The sequence below is a fragment of the Amblyraja radiata genome, chromosome 15 (genome assembly GCF_010909765.2).
Source record: "Amblyraja radiata isolate CabotCenter1 chromosome 15, sAmbRad1.1.pri, whole genome shotgun sequence".
NCBI lineage: Eukaryota > Metazoa > Chordata > Chondrichthyes > Rajiformes > Rajidae > Amblyraja > Amblyraja radiata.
Window position 1 is genome coordinate 23,973,088 of NC_045970.1, and position 21,643 is coordinate 23,994,730.

The 21,643-nt window shown below is 39.9% G+C and overlaps 1 protein-coding gene across 10 annotated transcripts in view; it reads left to right on the plus strand.

Annotated features, from left to right (window-relative positions):
* Positions 1-21,643, plus strand: part of fgfr2 (fibroblast growth factor receptor 2) — a 168,461-nt gene that overhangs the window by 61,631 nt on the left and 85,187 nt on the right. For 3 of the 10 annotated variants that reach the window (XM_033033813.1, XM_033033815.1, XM_033033814.1), the window contains exons 1-2: positions 11,048-11,472; positions 13,842-14,074. In XM_033033813.1, the coding sequence (XP_032889704.1) occupies positions 13,911-14,074 (164 nt within the window). In that variant the 5' untranslated portion in view covers positions 11,048-11,472; positions 13,842-13,910. Of the gene's footprint in view, positions 1-11,046; positions 11,506-11,947; positions 12,064-13,841; positions 14,075-21,643 lie in introns of those variants that run through there. The other 7 variants (XM_033033816.1, XM_033033817.1, XM_033033810.1 and 4 more) reach the window with 5 other exon arrangements.

Genomic DNA, 21,643 nt, shown 5'->3' on the forward strand with positions numbered 1-21,643 from the left:
GGACTACAGTAACTGTAGGATATTCACTATTGTCCTCGGTTAAATTTATGTAAATTGAACAGATGTTATGTTCCCCAGACAGAAGCTGTGTTGTATCATGAAGAAGTTGCTTTTTGGCCCAGATATTATATACCTGAAATTGTAAATATGCACTCCTTCATAAACTAACAGTATTTACAGCTTGAATTCAAAATGGATCAATGTAAGCTACCTTCAAAATTGTTCATCTATAATCACTGCAAATATAGTTATTTTCAGACTACAGAAGGTAGTTGAGGCCAGTTCATTGGCTATATTTAAGAGGGAGTTAGATGTTGCCCTTGTGGCTAAAGGGATCAGGGGGTATGGAGAGAAGGCAGGTACAGGATACTGAGTTGGATGATCGGCCATGATCATATTGAATGGCGGTGCAGGCTCGAGGGCCGAATGGCCTACTCCTGCACCTATTTTCTATGTTTCTATGTTTCATATAGATATGCATTTAACCCCCCCCCCCCCCCCGCTTCCTTTTATCAAATTTTATCAAAGGAATCGTTCCTTTTATCAAATTAGACTACAAAGCAGAAAATTTGTAGGTGTGAGCAACTAATTATTTAATGCAGCTAAGTCTGTTGCAATCTTTTGATTTGGAAGAAACGGTTGCTTTCACTTTAGCTAATTGTTGCAAGTCTTTGTCACATCATGGGATGCAGTAGGTTAGATGAATGATGGGTATTTAAATGATACGGCAGTCTAGTTAATTAAATTTTAGTTTCCCAAGAGTATGGAATGAATACCCTGGCTTCAGTGTGAATCATTATATTGCAATTTTACACTATTAGATTACTAACATAAATTGTGGAACAATAAATTGGTCTAACCTTTCTGTAATACCTCCATGCTATATGTGGAAATGCTCTTTGAATGCAAGCTGTTCAACAATATTCCATTGCACTTGCAGGACACATTTCTTCATGTATGTAGTTTAGGATCCCATTCGACAGATGTTTTTTCCATGTGAAAAGTCACAAAAACAATGGATATTGATCACAAAATATATTAAGTGGAAGCGCATTTATTCCCTTCAAATATTTATATGTACACTAAACTAAGTGGGTCTATTGGGTCCCTGCCACACGGGAGGCCTGGCCCCCCAACGCAACCTGTTCTCCCAATGCAATATTCCATCACTCACCCATAGCCCCCAACTGTGCAGGCGTGGCTTATTTCCACTCATCCCCGGCACTCTTCCCCTTCCTCTTCACCCTCTTCAGGGGGATGGAGAGGAAGGGAGGGGGGTAGAGTTTGAGGGATGGGGGGGCGTCACAGGGGAGGGCTGGTTCCCGAACGCAATACTCCACCACTCATCCATAGGTTCCAATACCACTTCCTAGAGAGGGTGGGGGCAGAGAGGGAGGGGGGAAAGAGAGGGGGGGGGGGGGAGAGAGGGAGGGGGTGGCAGAGAGGGATGGGGGGGCAGGGAGGGGGGTGGCAGAGGGAGGGGGGCAGAGTGGGAGGTGATAGAGAGGGAAGGGGACGGTGCAGAGAGGGTGGGGGAGGGTGTAGAGAGGGAGGGGGAGGGGGTAGAGGTAGCACCTACCCAGGTCGTAGAGCAGCGCCAGGGCCTGGCAGGCTGCGGGCGGACGTGGACTCGAGGGAGGCCACGGACAGGCGTCGACACGAGGACTCCGAGCGAGGCTGTGGGTGGGCGTCGACCCGGGGACCGCGTGTTCGGCCGCTCCAGTACAGAGCCCGACTTCATCTCCGGGCTCGTTCTTTCTGGCTTTAATTGGTACTAGACCAAGTGGGACCCGTTGGGTCCCATCCCTTCAACGCGCAGTTGTGGGGGGGGGGGGGAGGAGATGGTCTGCGGCGTCGCACACACACACTAAACCCCCCACACACACACACACACACTAACCACCCCCGTTGATATATTAATATTATTAATTTGCTTCTTTTACCACATCCCCCGCCCTATCCACACGTATAGCCCCCAACTCGCAGGCGCGGCTAGAGAGGGAGAGCGAGGGGGGCAGATAGTGAGAGAGGGCAGAGAGAGAGAGAGGAGGCAGAGACAGAGAGAGGGCAGAGATATAATGCTTACTTCATTCAAAGCCACTAAAAAGATTGGTTTATTATAGCTGCAATTATAGAAATGGATGTTCACATATTTTCTTTTGAACATTTGGGAGCACTATTAAAAGGACCGTTGATTCAAAGGCTGTGAATTCAAGTCCTTTCCAGAAACCAAGGAATCTTTTACTTATATGCAGGCATTAGTAAAAGATTTGTCACGTCTATTTTGAAGAAGAATTCTTCCCAATAGTTCAGCCAGTATTTATCTTACCCAACTCTGAAGCATTCTCTGTGCAGTACTTTTTAAAGGGATCTTGTGTGTAAATTGTGTGCCATGTTTGCAGTGATAGTGATTACAGAAAAGTAAGTCTATTTCAAATGTAAAATACTTTTTGCCATTCTTTGAGATGCTACATAAAAGCCAATTTTATTTATTTTATGATGGTTTGGCAGACACTAGTTGTTAAGGAGTGGGTTCCAGCCTGCATATGACCCCATTCAGGGTCTTCCCAATGATCATTTACAGTGTCTCTCCATTTTCCCAAACAGCTCGGCGGTATTATATATTGCGTAACGGAAAACTATGGTGCAATGAGAGGAGTTCATTGTCTAAAGATAAGGTAACAATTGAATGTAGGTTAGTTTTGGAAAAGTAAAAAATTGAAGGTTTTGCTCATTATTCAGATGCATCCTTGAGAATAGAGAGAAAACTGCAAATTTGTGTTGAAGATAATGCCTATGGAAGATAGATATAATTCAACCCACCAAAGTTCACATTATTTTTATTTTTATTGAAACTTATTAGAAGAAAGTTGAATCAAACTTAGCCTGGGAACTGGATACTTAATAATTAGTAAATTTAAGTCAATAGCAGTATCATTGTTTGAGAATTGTTTTACCCGTATGAATTACTTCTAGCGAGTACAACCTTTCACCAAAATATATTTCCAGAGTGAGAAAGTTTCTGCAGCAGCTTGCCCAAATCTTTTAGGAGATAAGAAGATAGACTGGACTGTTCTGGGTCCAGATGGTGGCCAGGCTTTGTCTTAGCTGTTTGGAGACACTGCCCAGAGTTAGCACAAGAAGGTTAGTATGATATAAAGTTGCCAATTAGTCGCATTTCCTTTTTAAAACAGGCCATCATTCTTAATGATAAGAACATATTTTTTTCCCCTGTGCTGTTTCCTCAGTCATGTTCTAGTAGGTTTTATCAAGTTATAGATCCCAGTGTGTACTGGTCCCAGTGATAACTGAATTCATGAGAGAGGGGGAAAGCAAGTTTTAATTTTACTACTTTAGCAAAGTATCAGTATTATCCCACATTTAAGCTTAAAAATCACAACAAAATGAAAACCAGCTAAATTAAATCATTTTTAAACAAAAGAAAATAAGATAACTTATTATATTATTTAATTAATGGGAAAACCCCATGTAGGGGGCGCTGTCCTGTGCACGGCTGCCCAGCCAGCAGCTGTCTGTCTTTTCATCTTTTTATTTTTTATTTTAGTTAGTTAAGTGTTTTGTTTGGTGGTCTAGACTTTTTTATGTGGGGGGGGGGGGGGGGAGGGGGAAACTACCTTTCAGGGTCCCTACCTGGTCGGAGAGGCAGCTTTTCTCCGGGCTGCAGCTTCGACCCGGCCTCGCGGCCTACCAGTGGGCCTGGAGCGGCGTTTCCTGTCGGGGACCGCCCAGAACCTCGGCTTCGGCGGCGGCACAGCGCTGGAGCGCTTTCGTGGAGCGGGCGATGCCTTGCCCGGGTCGCCGCGTTGGAGCTCCGGTGAGCTGAAGATCGCTGAGGAAAACATCGCGGAGCTGCAGGACTGTGGAGCGACCAGCTGCGGGCGGCGGCGCTGACTTTACACCGGGAGCCTGGGATCTCCAGATGAGATCGCCAGTTGTGGAGCTCCAACCGGCGCGGCCTTGTTGGCTTTGGAAGCTGCGGCCTCCAGTACGGAAGCGGCCATTCCAGGATTCCCAAGCCGCTGAGAGGACTCTCCCGACGCCGGAGCAACATCACCCGGCGAGAACGGCCAGGAACATCGGGCCTCCGTAGAGGCAACTGTGGAGGCCTCAATGGGCCCGACTATGGGTGAACTGGGGTTGGGGACTGGACTTTGTGCCTTCCCTCATAATGGGAACCATTGTGGGGGGGATGTTCTTTATGTTTAAAACTCTTATTAATGTTATGTCTGTATTCCTTCTTTATGTGCTGCAAAATGGCAAGAAGCATTTCACTTCACTACACCTAGGTGTATGTGAATGTGACCAATAAAATACCTTTGAAACCAGATTTAACATGGATTACAATGGAGGAGGTGTGCCACATCTGCAGCCTGTGGAAACGTATTCTGAACAGTGATCCCAGGCAGCAACATCCACAATTTAAGGGATTTGTAAAACAAGAGTATGGATTCAGTTATGAGTTAGTTCTGCAGTCTAGTTTAAGTCTTCATTCCCAAGGAAGGATAAATGTGCCTGGGAGGAGGTGTTAGGAATATTCACTCACTCACTGAGCTGTTGCTGTGTGAGGAGAGATTGTGTAGAATGGGCCTTTATTCTCTGGGGTTCAAGACAATAAGAGGCTATTTCATTGAAACTCACAACTTGCAGGTCATGACACAGTTGGTGCTTAAAGGCCGTTTCCTCCAGCTAGGGAATTTGGAACTATGATTTTATTGAATTGTGGAATAGCCTTTGATGGGCTGTGTCGCCTATTCATGCATCTTTTAAAAACTTTTTCTTGAGAAACTAGAGAAATATCAAAATAACACTCCAAATAGTTTTGTTATCTTTTTGGATAAGAAATCTATTATTTTCAAGCAGTGTGAAAACAGTCTCTCTCCACTAATGAGAGATCCATTAAAAATCTAAATGTGAAATGACAAAAAATATGGTATTTATATTGTACAATGGCTATGGTACTTATTAAATATGTACATACAGACTTCTCACATAGAATTAAAACAATACTGGAAATATTCAACTGGACAAGCAAGAAGCTGGAATCAGTTCATATTTTAGGCAAAAGACCTTTAATCAGAGATTGACCTACATGAAATGAAATCCCTTAGAAGGAAGATCACCATTATCAGTCTTTTGTGTCTTTATTGTACGGGCCCAAAACCAATACAGATATTGACACCTTGAGTCTGCATTGTATTTTCAGCTGTTATTTTTGGCTGCGCCACTGGGTGGAGCCGCTGGTAAATGGCAAAAAAAACCTGAGCAATCACACAGGCATCACAGAATAATGATATATATTGGTTAATTTATGGAGGGGGGAAGGGGGCGGGGGGTGGGCAATGTTGGCAATTGTAAATCAACAGAATATGGAGAAATTTGGGTCTTTAGTGAAATATGCCTTTTACACCATTAGGACAATGTACAAATGTGAAGTAAGAATTTGTCAAGTCAAGTCAAGTTTATTTGTCACATACACATACGAGATGTGCAGTGAAATGAAAGTGGCAATGCTCGCGGAGTTTTGTGCAAAAAGACAAACAACCAAACAAACTATAAACACAATCATAACACACATATACCTTTACATAATAAATAATGGAAGGAAAAACGTTCAGTAGAGTTAGTCCCTTGGGTATGCAGTTCAAGGGATATTTCATTTCTGAGTAATAATCGCAGGTAAGGACAATGGGGCAATTATGTCTTGGAAGGATGACAAAGAATGACAAAACAAATGTTAGGATTGAGCCATGCAAAACGATTTTAGGCAGTAGGAATGTTTATATTGGAAAAGAGGAGACTAAAAAGATATCAAATTGAAGTATTAAATTCCAAAATTAGATGGTGAAACTAGATCCGAGACTCATGTTGAATATTAATATGTTGCAACAAGAGGCTTGAGAATTGAGAAATAAATTGGACTTGTTGAAGGTTGAGTTAACGAATAGCTTATCCGGGGAGATGGTGAAGATGGAACATGTTCCACAGCAGGCAATTGATACGTTTTTTCGATGGTGTAATAGTCTGGAAAAAAACAGATCGGCAAAACAAAGGCACGAAGGAGGAAGTCCAATCGTAAGTCTGTGACTTTTGGAGTGACGATTCACAGGAGCCGAATGGTGCTGTTTAATATATATTGTGAACAATCCATAAATTGGAGATAATTTTGATAATTGTGTGAAAAATATTGTAGATTTACATACATCTCCACTACTTCTTCGGACAACTCATTTCTGTAATGGACATTTTTTCTAACCTGTATACATTGATTGCATTGTGGATAAACAGGTGGTAATTTTAAGATAATTTTCTTGTAAATTAGGCTTGAAACTAATCCTGAATCTTTTTATGCACTTGATATATATGTAGCTATCTTCCATTCGCTGGATTTTTAAAAGGAGTTACCCTGCCATTATGAGGCTATGTTTTACAGTTTCTGTTTTCTCCACTCTTTAATTAGACTTAGTTTTCAGAGAAAATTAATTTTGGTGGTGCACATTAGGTTTCTGTGAGTCATGTGCCCCACCTCCAACTCAATGGCTGAGGTGGTGTCATCACAACTCTGTTTACATTGTAGACTGAATGAACAGTCTGTTTCTATCGTATATTTTCTTTGTATAAAACTAGAAAAAAAGAATATTAATGCAATTGGACAATAATATGTTTTTGGTATGAACTGATTGAACCAATTAGTCTGTTTCATGTTGATTATTTTTAATATAATACTACTGTTGAATGTGGGCAACATTTGTGCATATTGTTCCCTTTTATATGTGAAGAAAAATGTATGACGTTCCAAAACTGGAGTTGTAATCGGCATTTCAAAATCAACATATAATGTCAGACTCCTCCTCCAAACATCTACCACCTATTAGTTTTTAATACGCAGGGAGGGGATCAACATACTTGTGGTTTGAGTGATGTTTTTGTAGGTGTACATGATGTTGTTCTACAACGACACAGAAGCAAAAATAAAGACTCAATTGCATTCCACATGGGTTGTCTGTCAACAAGATGGACAAGGTTTGAGAATGAGAGAGAAATCATGCAGATTAACCATTGAGCAGCCAGTTATGGGACATTGGAGACAATTCTAGTTTTTATGTGTTTTTTTAATAAAGTAGTGACTTTATTAATAAACACAAAAAATAAAAATGCTTCAATAAGCTTTGTCTATAAAATACGTCACCTAACGTTTTTGGCAACTATCTTCCATCTGATCATTTCTTATTCTCACCATTTAGTATTCAAGTGATTTGGGGAATAATTCTTCAACTTTGAGGTTTTGGAGAGAAAATATGCACAGTTTGGCATTGAAACACACATCAGAAATATAGGCACATGCATTACATGCTGTTTTCTGATAACAAGAATATCTATGTGTGGAAATACACTAAACATTGCCAGTGGCCAAGGAGAAATAAGAACATTGCTCTTGCCATTTGCAGCTAACTGGTGAGCCATTGCTTGGAGACAAAAGGGACTGCAGATGTTGGAATCTGGAGCAAAAAAATCCACTGCTTGGAACTAGTGTGAGATTTGTGATTCAGGAGCTGAGCAGGCGAACTGGTTCAAAGGCTAATTCAGCTGATCTTTTCAAATGTTCTGCTCTTGACTTGGATTTGAATCAAGCATAGGATAAAAAGCCTCTAATGGTATGACAGAAATTCAGTGTGCCGATAGAACAATTTATATCGTCCATTGATTTGATTGACAATGTTGTGAGCAATATATTTCAAAAACACAGCTGCTTTCCTAGCACCCAGCTCCATCATTCCTTCCATTTATTTTTAAAGAATTAGCTTGGCTTGCATACAGTCACTGAAGTTTTTCTTGTTGTCTTTTGTAGCATTCATTAACTTTTGGTCTTCAAATTTCCTTTAACGTAAATGAATATTGAAACTTGCCGTGCATTATTGCATATTAAAGTATGCTGATAAACAGGTTGAAGGGCAAGCTGTACTGATTTAGGTAGACAAAAGTGCTGGAGAAACTCAGCGGGTGCAGCAGCATCTATGGAGCGAAGGGAATAGGCAACGTTTCAGGCCGAAACCCTTCTTCAGACCTGTACTGATTTAGTTTGGGATCATTCATTTCCTATACCACATACTGGGCTTTTAGCAGCCCTGGTTTGCTATGGTTTATAATTACCTTTTTTCAAGTGAAAATAAAAATGTCTGCCAGTTTGTTTTATACTAGCATGTCAGGTGTGTGCCTGTGTGTACATGTGCATTTTCTAAAACTTGGATTACTTAATTTCTTTGTGAGGTCAGGTTAACAATCCGTTGTGGGTGAAATCCCGACTGACTCAAAATTGGATCAAGCACTTCTAGTCTGGATTCAAGCATGTGCATCCGATATTTATATGGCATCAACCCTATTGGGTCAACGATGTATAAAATATTCTGAGTGGTACTCTATTAAAAAAAGTACCAGATTTACCATGATAGAATGTCATTGTCATTCAAATCAATGGACGATATAAATTGTTCTATTGACACATTGAATTTCTGTCATTATACCATATCAATCTTTAACTTGTAACCAGTAATTTTCTAAGTTTTATCATAAAGTTTGACATTGAAGATTCCACGACAACAGTTGCTTTGCATTTCAATCCCTTTGCAATTGTTTGAAGAATATTTGCCTTTTGATTGGTCTTGGACCAGGATAACCCCAAAAGAACTTGTATCAGGTCCAAAACCACACGGTGTTCAGTATAAGCTCGCAATGTTTAGAAATATTTTACATTTTGAAGGCTCCTCCCTTTTTTTGTTTCACCACTCACTCCCGTACTGTCAAAATATACTTTTTGAAGTTATTAATTGCAGATTAAAAGACGCTATATATATATTTTGTGGGAATAGGCTTTGGCTCAGACGTTCTGGCACCATTGCCTGAATGGGTTTAAAGTATCTTGACTGCTTGGATAATATAGTGGCATGCTTCATAGCATGCTAAAATGTGGTTAGATTAGACCTGCTCGGAGTAAGGTAACCCCTTCTTCGGTCTGAAGAAGGGTCTCGACCCAAAACATCACCCATTCCTTCTCTCCAGAGATGCTGCCTGTCCTGCTGAGTTACTCTAGTATTTTGTGTCTACCTTCAGAGTAAGGTAAGGTTCTTTATCATACCTTTGTTGGAAAAAAGCAGTCTGAAACCTGATGTTTTTGTTTATTTGATATTAAACCTTTGTTTTATGACATTCCATTAGAAAAGCCAGTTTGGTTTTGAAATGTTTGCTTTGCTCCAAGAGCTTTCAATATGTTAACAATTTTATTGTAAATTGATTCGGAATGGCCTCAGATTTGAATCCCAACTTGGTTTGAGATAATTAACCTTAGCCAGATGGGGATGGACACTGTACCAATTAGCTTCAGGTTTCTGAATACAGAAGTTAAAAAGTAACAAGGTAGTGTCCATGTTCCTAAGAATTGTTTGATGACTCCTGCCGGGAAATTAGCATGTTTTATTGGTGACCAGAGAAGAATTTGAAATGTGATGCTTCTAATAGTTGAATAATCTGTTAGTTCCTTCTGTCCATGCTCACATTAAAGAGTGGCACATTGGCAAAATATCATGGAAGTGGGACAATGCCTCTTTCTGAATGCTCCCAAATAATTCTTCATTTTTCACGGAAACGATGAAAAAATTGCATTGATTGTGGTGCGTGTTTTATGAGTATCAAGTGTGTGTTTGATAAACCGCTTTTGTAAAAGCAAATCTTTTCAGAAATGAAAATTTATTCTGTACTCTTGTCCCATTTGAATAATTGTTCAAAGTAAAACATTCAGGGTGGTTAACGTAACAATATTCTTGTACCAAATCAATATTTTCTTGCTTTCCCAGTAGTATGACAAATGTATCAGCATCCCAATTAAATGGTTAATCGATAACCTGCAATTCCAGAATATCTCTGCACTTTGTTATCGTAGAGCATTGTTCAACTTACCGCCTCCCATTAGTGTCCTGACTGCCTTTTGACATTTCAGTATGAAATTTATAGCGGCATTTTTTTTAAAGGAAGTCTCAGGGGTCTTTCAGGAGTTTAGGCTACTTGAGATATTTTGTCAGAGAAAGACAAAATAAAATGGATCTCCTATAGGGAGGTGAAGATATGTTGAATGGGGTCCTTGTCAGTCCCTGCTTTTGGATAAGACTTGGCCATTGTTCTCTTTGCAGGCTGAACTGTCACCTTGAGCCTCTGATGGCTTTACTGCACTTTCTCCCTAATCCGCTGACTAGTGTCTATTTGTCCATTCACACTCCACTGGGGGGCTCAATAATGGGCTTATTAGCTATACCATTCACATTCAATGGAACCCTGAAGGAGTTCCAAAGCAGCCAATCACTTTTCAAAATCAGTGAATAGATTATGGTTCCATTCAAAAACGTAATTAGTGTGAAAGATTCCCCAAGTTTGCAGCAATCTGCCTTTTTTTCCTCATCGTGATGAAATTGTTTACTCTGTTCATTATTTGTATTTTTTTTATTACGAACATCCCTTTTGTTTTAGTTTCCACACTGTGCAATTACTGTTCCTTTTAAGAATTTGCCAAACTTTGCTTCAATGGTAAACCATTTACCTAAATGAGCTGCTGTTGATTGATTGTTGTCCTTCAGACTAAAGCAGTAAACTCCCTGAATCGCTGTTAAAGGAAAAAAATGCTGTCTGCCTTGTCATTGTGCAACCAAAATAGTGCATTTTGTACTAATAGGTAGATGTTAATGAATGCCCCATTGTCTTGTGCTTCCTGTTCCTACGTTCGTTTTTGCTATATGAATGCAGCAGCTACTAGTCTTTCAAATATTTGTTCATGTGTTGGGATTAAACTGAGTTGAGGGGCATGCCAGCAAAATGTGTGCCAAGTTCTACATGCTGTGAAGTAGAGGAGTTACAGCCTGGCCCACAGAGTTAAACATTACTGAAAAGTGATTTGATTGGCAGAGGCAGTTTGCTGTGCTTGTTTGATGATGAAGCTCAGTTCAGGAACGGGTTCAGATTACAAACAGGGGGGAGTGACCAAAGAGGGGAGAGAGAGGGAGAAAAGATTTACAGACACCACAAGGCTTTTGAGATTGCAGCGAGCTTGTGAATGAAGTGTATCCAAAACCAGGGCTGCCGAGTCTGCTTTTAATTCTGTTTTGTTGCCCTCTTTGCTTTCTTACTGTACTACTGTCAAGAGAATTGTTATCTCTTGTAATTTAGTTTTCTTTTCTTTTTTAAATACGAGAGAGTTCTTTGGAGAGATGGATACCCGTGTTCATTCTGCCAGAGCCGCATGTTGGATGTGTGTGTTTGGGTCATGTTTTCATTGATTCAAGTAGTTGATTTTTCCTCGGAGATCCGTGGCAGTTGGATCCAAGTAGTCCAGGGACAACTGTTTCCAGAAGACTACCCGAGGGAACCCACATTCCTTGCTTTAATTCATCCTGTGCATACGCCTGCTGAGGGGTACGTGGGTCATATTCTTGCTGAGTAGTTAAGGTAATTCTACTAAGTGGTGTTGGATTGAAAGCAATTATTGTACTCCAGAAAGTGAAAGAGAATGTAACCTTTAACATCAGAAATACGGTATCTTTTTATTTCATGCTTTGTTTGAACGTAATATTGATAGGGATAGAAAATGCAATATAACTAGCTGAACAATAACAATGACTGATGATTATTTTTGAAGTTAAATGTCATTAGTCACTGCTAAACAAGTGCTCACTTGTAAATTGTACATGGAGATTTTGTTAGCTTGAAGGAATGCAGTACTTCTCTCAGCCTCGCCGCCTTTCCCATGTTTAGAATAATTTGGGCAGGTATGTGATGAGGTGAAAATGGCTTGCAGAGCGGGTGGCATTGAGGCCATCAATCAAATTAACTTGACAGCTCCTCCCCAATGTAGTCTGTGGAGGGAGACAAAGTTCCCTTTCAAAAAGACTAGCTTTCACTGTATCAGAAACTGTGTAGGATTGTTGTGCATTTTATGTGTTTCTGCAAGGGGCCAATATGAACGGTCTGAGAAAAATTGCTGGCCTAACGTATTTAAGCTGAAGTGTAAGGCCAATTATTTCCGTGATGTGATTTTTTATAAACTTTTCATAATGTGGTAATTTTAAGAACGTGTATTTAAATTTGTCAAGAAACTAGTCATTTTTTGAATTATTTATTCAGGTGTGATATGAAACTGTAATTTTTTCTTTATTACCACACTTATCTATCACTTCCTTCAATGGAAAAGCAATACTTTGAATAGAATTAATTACCTAAAAGAAATAGAAAATATTAGCTCTAAAATGAAGAAAGTTTGAACTGTAGCTAATTGTAGTCTAAACTTTGGAACAGTTAAGTGATAGGTTTGATCAGTATGAAATGAACTCCAAGAAACATGAAAAGACCAACTGCCAACCATTAAGATGTATTTTTATAGTAAACACTTATATGGATATAAATGCAAGGATTAGAATTTCTGTCATTTATAATACTCAAATTATCTTTTACTGGGTTTAATTATCTAAAGGTATGTTAATCAAGCCGAACAACATTTTTTTACTAAAAATATATTAAATGGAAAATGAAGAAGGAAAATGTGAAAGAAAATCTAATTGCTTCAAAACCATAAATAGCAGAATATTTTTTATTAATTTCATTTGACAGAAATGCAAAGCTTCTAGCATTGAGTGAGATTGTTTGTGATTTTCTCTCGCTAAATGTGTGATTCATTAGCAGTATATGTTCCATCTGAAACTGTGGCATAGCAAGGGCATTATAGTCAGATTCTTTTCTTAGTATATTGATCTTTGAATTGACGATCACCTGTTCCGTGTAGTCATCATGGTGTGTTCAGAGATATTTGAGTTCCCTGAAGTAAAAGACATTGCTTTTAAGCTAAGTGTAACTTCATCTTGATCAGAATGGAACTCTCATAAGCAGAAAAACACAGTATATGCTAATTTAATTTTTCAGTGATGTACATTAATACTGTCAGGCCAGTAAGGAATAGCCAGTATCTGAATTGTGTTTCATTCTGTTTCAGTAATTAAACGCAACTAATATTTGGTCAGGTATGTTGTTCTATTGGGTTTCGTTGGCTTTATTTGACCGTAGTGTTTGGAGGCATATTTATCACGGACATTTATTCTTGAGCAGATATTTTATTTCCCTCAGTTGATTTAATGTGCACGGCTTTATATCTTGAATTGTATGTTGACTTGGGTCAGAATATGCATCACTCAGGATGTAGCATGTGCAAATGCACTCTCCCATGCTGTGCTTCTGCAGAAAGACTGCCCTACTCATTGTTTGCATCCTCATTTCTAATACCAACTGGGGAAAAAATACTCGAGGATTGCTTGCAGTCAGTTTAACTGCATAATTCTAACAAAACACTGTATGTTTAGTGGAGCAGTTCAAAGCCTATTTTCCAGTAGGATTCTTTTAAATCTCCTTTGCAGCAAGAACACAAAGGGGAAACTAAATGAAGAAAGCACAGGAAGAATCATAGAATATGAAATCTTACTATCGTTTAATCTTGTTATTCATTTCACTGTATCCATGATGAATGGTTCCTACTTTCCAAGTGTGATTCTGTAGAAATATAAAAATGAAAAAAATTTTAGAATAGTTTTTCAGAGTTTTTTCTTAAACAGTATACATGTTTTTTGTAAATTCTTCTAAGTTTCTTTTGCAACTTTTCGCAGAAATAAGTGTAATATGATTTTTTTTTGCTATAATGAGTGTTATTGTTGCAGTGTGAAACTATCTATTTTCATATTTGCAGATTAAAACCCGTTTCCACAAACGTTCAACTGACAAGCTAATTCTTATTTCTGCAGCCTTTCAGTGAGGAGTTATACGGTTAAGAAGAGGATACTTGTCTTTCATGCCTATATACAGGAATTCAGATGGGATTAGAGTCAAGATGGAGTTCCAGCACCAGAAAAGCTATCTTCACTAACAGGATGCCTAGTTGTTACTTAGTCTGCTGGGCCATGTTAACCATGGCAGCAATAGTTCTAGCACGGCCACAGTTTAAACCTGCTGATGGTGCATCAGAAGCAGAAGCAGAAGCAGAAGGTAAGCTAAATGTCATTGATTTCAAAGCTAAATTGATTTCAAAGGTGTGATTATATCAAAGAAAAAGAACAATCTAGTTGAATATCTAATTAAATACCCAAATGCTTCACATTTTTCTTTTAATTTCCCAAGTAAATAATTTTAATTTGGTAACTTGCAAACTGGACGACAACTGAAATTATTTGCAAAGATTTTACTCGTGAGCAATTTTGAACTTTGGCTTTTGAGGGTGCCAAATTTATACTGTCTGGTGGTTTTGTTTTAGAAAATTCAATGTCTGAAAAAATGTGTCTTTATTTTCAAGTTTTGCTTATTTTTTTTCTTTATTTAGTTCCTAATTTCCCCATAGGGAAGAAACACAAAAATTTACATACATGAAGAAGGTGATAGCATTTTTCTTTCATAACATTCACCAGATAGTGTAATTTATTTTCGGCTGTTTTTCAACGTACTTTTTTCTATATGAATTGATAATTATTTTGCTAGTGAATCTGAGTCCTTGCAGTGGTCCCACCAAGTCTGTGGCAGACACGATTGATTTGAAAAGGTTTCTTCAGATCAGCTCTGATGTTTGATGGTGATATGCACAATGTTAATATGAAGTCAGTGAATTTGATTGTCTACATTCTAACCGTGAGTGTTAGGATTTACTATTTAAACTGGTAAAGTTCCCTAAATTACAGCAAAAACTCTAGACATTTTGAAGGAATGTCAGGACATCTGTTGCTAGTCTGGCGCATCCTTCAATGATCTGGGAGGCTTTTGCAACTCATTACAAACAGCAGTTTCAAAGCAGCATCTCATACTGATTGTTACCAAAGAGCCACAATGCCATTCTTTGACTAAATTAGATTTTCTTAACTGATTGAGAGATGAATTGAATGAAGACATATATCCATGGGTCTGTCGACAGTTGAGGGAAATTGCACTCAGTGTTTTTGCTTGGAGGTAATCTGAGAATATTGGGAGAATAGTTAGGTTCTCATCACTAGTTAATGAGTCTTGTGTTACATTCTTTCTGCTCAGAACTGGAGCATTTAGAGATATTTTAGTGACAGCTTGGTGTGGGAGACAACTGGTCAAGGAAGCTGTCATAATCATTTGATTGTCTTAAGCAGAATGCAAGGTAGGGAGGACCACTAAATATTGTTAATCTGGAATAGAGCTTTAATTTTATCATTTATAAGGTGAGATGTGTTTCGCAAATATTGAATGTCTTTCAACATTAAATACTTGAGGAAATCTTTCATTTGCTAAAACGCCTGCTTTTCATTAGAGCGAGTCAGCACAGATACAGGCCTATCAGCCCATCTCATGCATGTCGTCCAAGATGCTCCATCTAAACTAATCTCTTTTGCTCGTGTTTAGCCCATATCTCTCTTAATCGTTTCCCCTCAATTTACCTGTCCAAGTAGCTATTAAATGTTGTTATTATTTTCATTCTGTAATTGGTTTTATAGATAATTGTAGTTCATTGTTAAATATTTAAAACTGGGAGATCAAACTCATGCTATCTCTGCCCTGCGAGGATGGTGTTCCTGCATCAAATTAAAAGATGATGAAAAACAATGAGGGCTGCGGTTGTAATAAGCGATCAGTGTGGTAGATTGAATTTTCTCCCTACCACTTTCTTTGGGGAAATGCCTGGCCTCCACTTGGCAGCTGCCCAAATTGAAACATTTGAAATCACAAGTTCCCCATGTGGAGAACTGAGTTCTGGCCCTTGTCTTGTGACTGCATGGTGTAGCAGATTGGTACGTTCCTGAGGGTGACTTCAGAGTCATACACTGTTTACAGACAGATTTGTGAAAACTGAAATTTATAGTAGGCACAAAATGCTGGAGTAACTCAGCGGGACAGGCAGCATCTCTGGAGAGAAGGAATGGGTGACGTTTCGGGTCGAGACCCTTCTTCAGACTGGTTAGGGATAAGGGAAACGAGAGACCCGAAACGTCACCCATTCCTTCTCTCCATAGATGCTGCCTGTCCCGCTGAATTACTCCGGCATTTTTTGTCCACCTTTGATTTATATCAGCATATGCAGTTCTTTCTTACACAAATTTTTAGTAGACTTGTTCATACATAAATATATTCATTTTCACTGTATACATTGTTATTTAGATTCCATACTTCAGTTTTAACAGAACACTGCAAATTCTCTCTGTCCTAATCTTCCGGGCTTGCATATTTCCTGGCTGGAAGAGCCTGAATTTATATGCCTGGAAGTCTGAAATCTGGGAATGATTTTTTTATTATTTCTGTAATAACTATATCCACTTGACTCCTTGCTCCCACAAGTGGTGCACAATGAAGTTCAGAATCTTTTCGGGAAAGCCAATGGAACTGAATTTTGGACATTAAGTAGAGCACACAGTGTCTACTCGCAGCATAAATAGAAATGGAAATGGATGTAAATGCTCAGCAGGTTAGGCTGAATTTGTAAAAAAGAAACAGAAGAATTGAAAATCCTTCATCAGAACTGGGGAAAAAAAGAGAGAAAACAGTTTTGAATTGTAGTGAGTGCAGAGGCAAGATACAAAGGGCAAATGGAAAATCTCAGGATGAAACCAGAGCTACCTTGCTTATAGCCTATTTCCAAAGCCGATAGATTACTGAGGGTTATTAGTGAGAGAGAAAACAGATAAAGGGCCATGAAAAAGTCGTGAAATGCAGGTCAGATATGTTAGAGAATTGAATCGAAAAGGAAAATGTTTAAAATGCGCAACAGATTAGGCATAGTCCGTAGCGAGAGCCAGTTCTGATACAAACTGAGAACGTAAGGCACTTGACATTGTTGAGTTTGACATTATGACCTATAAGCTGCAATGTGCTCAGATGGAAGATATGATGCTATTCTTCAATGCTACCTGCATTGAGCCTTGTTAGAATAGTGTTGTAAAAGAGCAGGTGTGGTTGCATGGGCAATTACCATGAGCAGGACAATTGTGAATGAACATAAAAAGAGAGCAGCCGGAGAAACTCAGCAGGTTAGGCAGCATGTGTGGGACGTAAATGGATCGTCAATATTTAGACTGAAAGAGTAAAGAGAAGTAAGTGGAGGAGGGGTTGATTGGCAGGAGACAATCAAGTGGGGGAGAATGATTGAGATACTGACAAAGGCTGAGAGATGATCAGTGGAGAACAAAAGATGAAAGATTCTGGCATCCAATAGGGAAGGAAGATGTAAGAAACTGAATGAGGGGTGGTGGCAGATGGGAACAACAGTAAGAGGGGGTGAACAATAGGGGGAAGAGGATTGCATAAGAGGAGTGTGTGGAAGAGGGAGAGGAATACAAGGTGATAGGGGGCAGGAGGGTTTGGGGGGAAAAGGGGTTGTGAGAGAGAACAAGGTAGATAGGTGGAGAGATGAAGAGACATTGGGGCGTGGGTCATTTGAGTTAGGAGAATTCAATGTTCGTACGGTTTAGTTATAGACTACCCAGGCAGAATATGAGGTGCTGTTCCTCTAGCTTGCGTTTGGCCTTGTCTTGGCAGTAGAGATCACCGAGGGCAGAAAAGTCAACGTGGGAATTAAAAAGAGAATTAAAATAGCTGGCGAGTGGGAAATCATGATGGCCACAGCAGACTGAGTGCAGGTGTTCAGCATTGCAGTCGTTTAACTTGCTTTGGGTCTCACCAAAGAAAGCGAGGCCACATCAAGGGCATCAAATACAATAGTAGACTTGTTCATACATAAATGGAGGTGCTGGTGAATCTCTGTCTCACTTGGAAGAGTTTTTACGATCCCTGGATAGATGTGCAAATGAAGGTGTAAGGATAGTTTGTACACTTTCTACTTTCTGCATGGGAAAGTGTTTGTGGGTGGTGTAAGGATGGATGGTGAGGGGTGAGCAAACTAGGGGGTCATCGAGAAGTCCCTGCGGAATACACCAAGGGGTGAGGAGGGGAGGTAGTGAGTTGTGGTGGGATCCCATTGTTGCTTCCATCGAGGGGATTTATCGCAGTCGCTGCCTCAAAGGCTGGCAGTATCATCAAAGACTCACACCATCCGGGCCACATATTCATCTCCCTGCTACCTTCAGGTAGAAGGTACAGGAGCCTGAAGACTGCAATGACCAGGTTCAGGAATAGCTATTTCCCCACAGCCATCAGGCTATTATACCTGGCTCAGACAAAACTCAGAACATTAATAACCCATTATCTGTTATTTGCACTTTTATCAGTTTATTTATTCATGTGTGTATATATTTATATAATGGTAGATGGACACACTGATCTGTTTTGTAGTAAATGCCTACTATGTTCTGTGTGCTGAAGCAAAGCAAGAATTTCATTGTCATATCAGGGACACATGACAATAAACTCACTTGAACTAGCTGGCAAAATGTTGGAGTATGATATGCTGTATGCAGAGGCTAGTGGAGGTTGATGGGGTGAAAGGTAAAATAAGGGGATTCTACCCCTGTTCTCTCTGGGAGAAGGTGGGTTGGGAGCAAAGGTGCTTATACCGAAGGCACATGTGAGAGCATGATCAACCACAGTGGTGGGGTAGGGGAGTGGAGGGGGAAGCCGTGTTCCCTGATATTTCGCATATCCTGGAGAGGAAAGCCTCACTTAAGAACAATTGCAACGGAGGCAGAGAAACTGACTGAACGGGAAACACAGTACAAGAGACGGGGTGGAAGGAGACATAGTCTAGCTAGCTATGGATGTCCATAGTTTTGTAGTAGATAGGTTGTCTCCTGAGAAGGAGACAAGGAGATTAAGAAAAGGGGAAGAGATATTGGAAATGGTCCAAGTAAATTTGAGGGCACAATGGAAGTTAGTGGCGATGTTCCTGCAATCGTCAGGTTCTGCATAAGTGCAGAAGGCAACACCAGTGCTTTCATTGTGCAATGGTTAGTGGAATGAAAGAACAGACTAGAGAGTTGCAAAAAGAGCAATCCGTTTGGAATGTTGAAAGGGAAGGGAAAAATAATTTTGGTAGTGGCATTTTGTTGAAGGCAGAAAATATAAAGGGTCGTCTATTGAATATAGAGGCTGGTGGAGTGGAAGGTGAGGACTTGGGGAACACTATCCCAGCTCTGGCGGGGAGGAGAGTGAGTGAGAGCAGAGTTGTGGGGCGGAGGAGGGCTTAGTCAGCAATGGTAGAGGGGAAGCCATGGTTAAGAATAAAGGATGATATCGTTATTGGAGCATTCAATGGACTGCTCGAATGTCTGTGTTGTACAGTTGCGGGAAGAATGATTGAAGTAGCTGTGGAAGTCTGTGGGCTTATAATGGATATTTGTTCCCAACCTATCAACTGAGATGGAGACAGAGAAATTCAGAAAGGGAGGGAAAAGCCAGAGATGGATGATATGAAGCTGAGAACCGTAAAAATTGGCAGCACAAGTAATTACATCTTTAAGTTTGATATGAACATAGCAAGCAGCTCCAATTCAGTTGTTAGTATATTGGAGGCAGAGTTGACGAAGCAACCCGATGTGGAACTAAAGTAATGACTGTTTCATGTATTTTAATGTTCTCTTTTTCATCCCACCCCCACAATCTCTGCAGCTTAAAATGAATTATTTACCTCATTTTTTCAGTTCTGATGAGGGTTCTTTAACCTGAAACATTAACAGTTTCTCTTTCCATGGATGCAGCTTGACCTGCTCACTGTCTCCACCACTTCCTGTTTTCATTTCAGTGTTTTTGATTTTCAATATTGATTATTAAGCCCCTGAACAGGAACACATTTCTTGGCATTCTTTTCAATTGAACTAAAACACAAATTAGACAGTAAATTCTTTAATTTGTTTGTCGCAAGTTTAAAGCAGGTATTCCTTTCATCCTGTTAAAAGTTGATTTTTGATATTTCTTTTTATAATTGGGCCAGAATTATACCATGGATATTCTCCTTAACAGAGGTTTGGATTTTCTCTGATATTGAGTGTGATTTGATTCACATGGTGCAGCTTTACGTATTTGAGCCATAAACAAAGAATAGATACAGTGCCCTCCATAATGTTTGAGACAAAGACCCATCGCTTATTTATTTGCCTCTGTACTCCACAATTTGAGATTTGTAATAGAAAAAAACACATGAGGTTAAAGTGCACATTGTCAGATTTTATTAAAGGCGATTTTTATACATTTTGGTTTCACCATATAGAAATTACAGCTGTGTTTATACATAGTCCCCCCATTTCAGGGCACCATAATGTTTGGGACACATGGCTTCACAGGCATTTGGGATTTCTCAGGTGTGTTTAATTGCCTCTTTAATGCAGGTATAAGAGAGCTCTCGTCACCTAGTCTTCCCTCCAGTCTTTCCATCACATTTGGAACCTTTTATTGCTGTTTATCAACATGAGGACCAAAGTTGTGCCAATGAAAGTCAAAGCCATTATGAGACTGAGAAACAAGAAAAAAAACTGTTAGAACATCAGCCAACCATTAGACTTACTAAAATCAACTGCTTCGAACATCATTAAGAAGAAAGAGAGCACTGGTGATCTTACTAATCGCTAATGGGGCTTTTTCACGGGGCGAGTTGATGCAAGATGTCACCAGAGTGAAGTGGTCGTGGTCCAGCACGAGTCTCGCACGATATAACGGTGGGTAGATAAAGAGTTCCCACGGTACTCGGCATTTCTGTTATTTGTGCGAGTGACTTGTCCGTCTCCCGAGCTTTCGCGTTAAATCTTGAATGAACATCGTGAACTACACGTGACACAAATGATGTAACTTTTTTTTTCACACACTATAAATATCCTCCCTTGGTTGAATTGGCTCATTTGGAGACATGTTTTACTGTGTATGTGGGAGACACAGATGGACTGAGCACAGTACCTCGGTCTTACTGTGTGTGGGAGAGGGGGAGAAAGAGACGTACACTCACAGAGGCAGAGTCTCTCAGCCTGTGTAAGAGGGAGGGAGAGAGAGAGAGAGAGGCACACACAAGGTGGATGTGAAATCTCACCTGCCTGTTTCAGTGACAGACACCCGCCGCCAGTAAATGAAGACACCCCCATCTGTCTCCCCCTCCTCTCCCTCGACTATAATCTTTAAAAGGGACTTTACTGAAAGGTTACGCATTTATCGACCACAGGCAGCATATCAGAAGGGTCTCGATATCTCTGGAGAAAAAGAATAGGTGGCAATTCGGAACCCTTCTTCAGACATCCTAATCGGAATTGAGTCTGAAGATGTGTCTCGTCCCGAAACATCAGCTATTTTTCTCCAGAGATGCTGCTTGACTCGCTGAGTTACTCCAGCGTTTTGTGTCTGTCTTCGGTTTAAACCAGCATGTGCAGTTCACTCCTTACACGGGTCTCTGGAGAACATTGATTGGTAGCGTTCCGGACCCTGCTTCGGAAAGGCATCGATCGCTAGTCGGCGAGGACTCCGAGCTGTATCTCTCAAAGAAGTACATGTGAAAATTTTCTCACAGACCATAAAAATGCGTAACCTTTCAGTAAAGTCCCTTTTAAAGTCCCTTTTAAAGATTATAGTTATTTTCTTGAATCTCATTAACATAACTCATGAATAAGTTGATGTCCATATGCGGATGCAAATCTTTATTTTTATTTATTTTTTAAATTCAATCCCACAG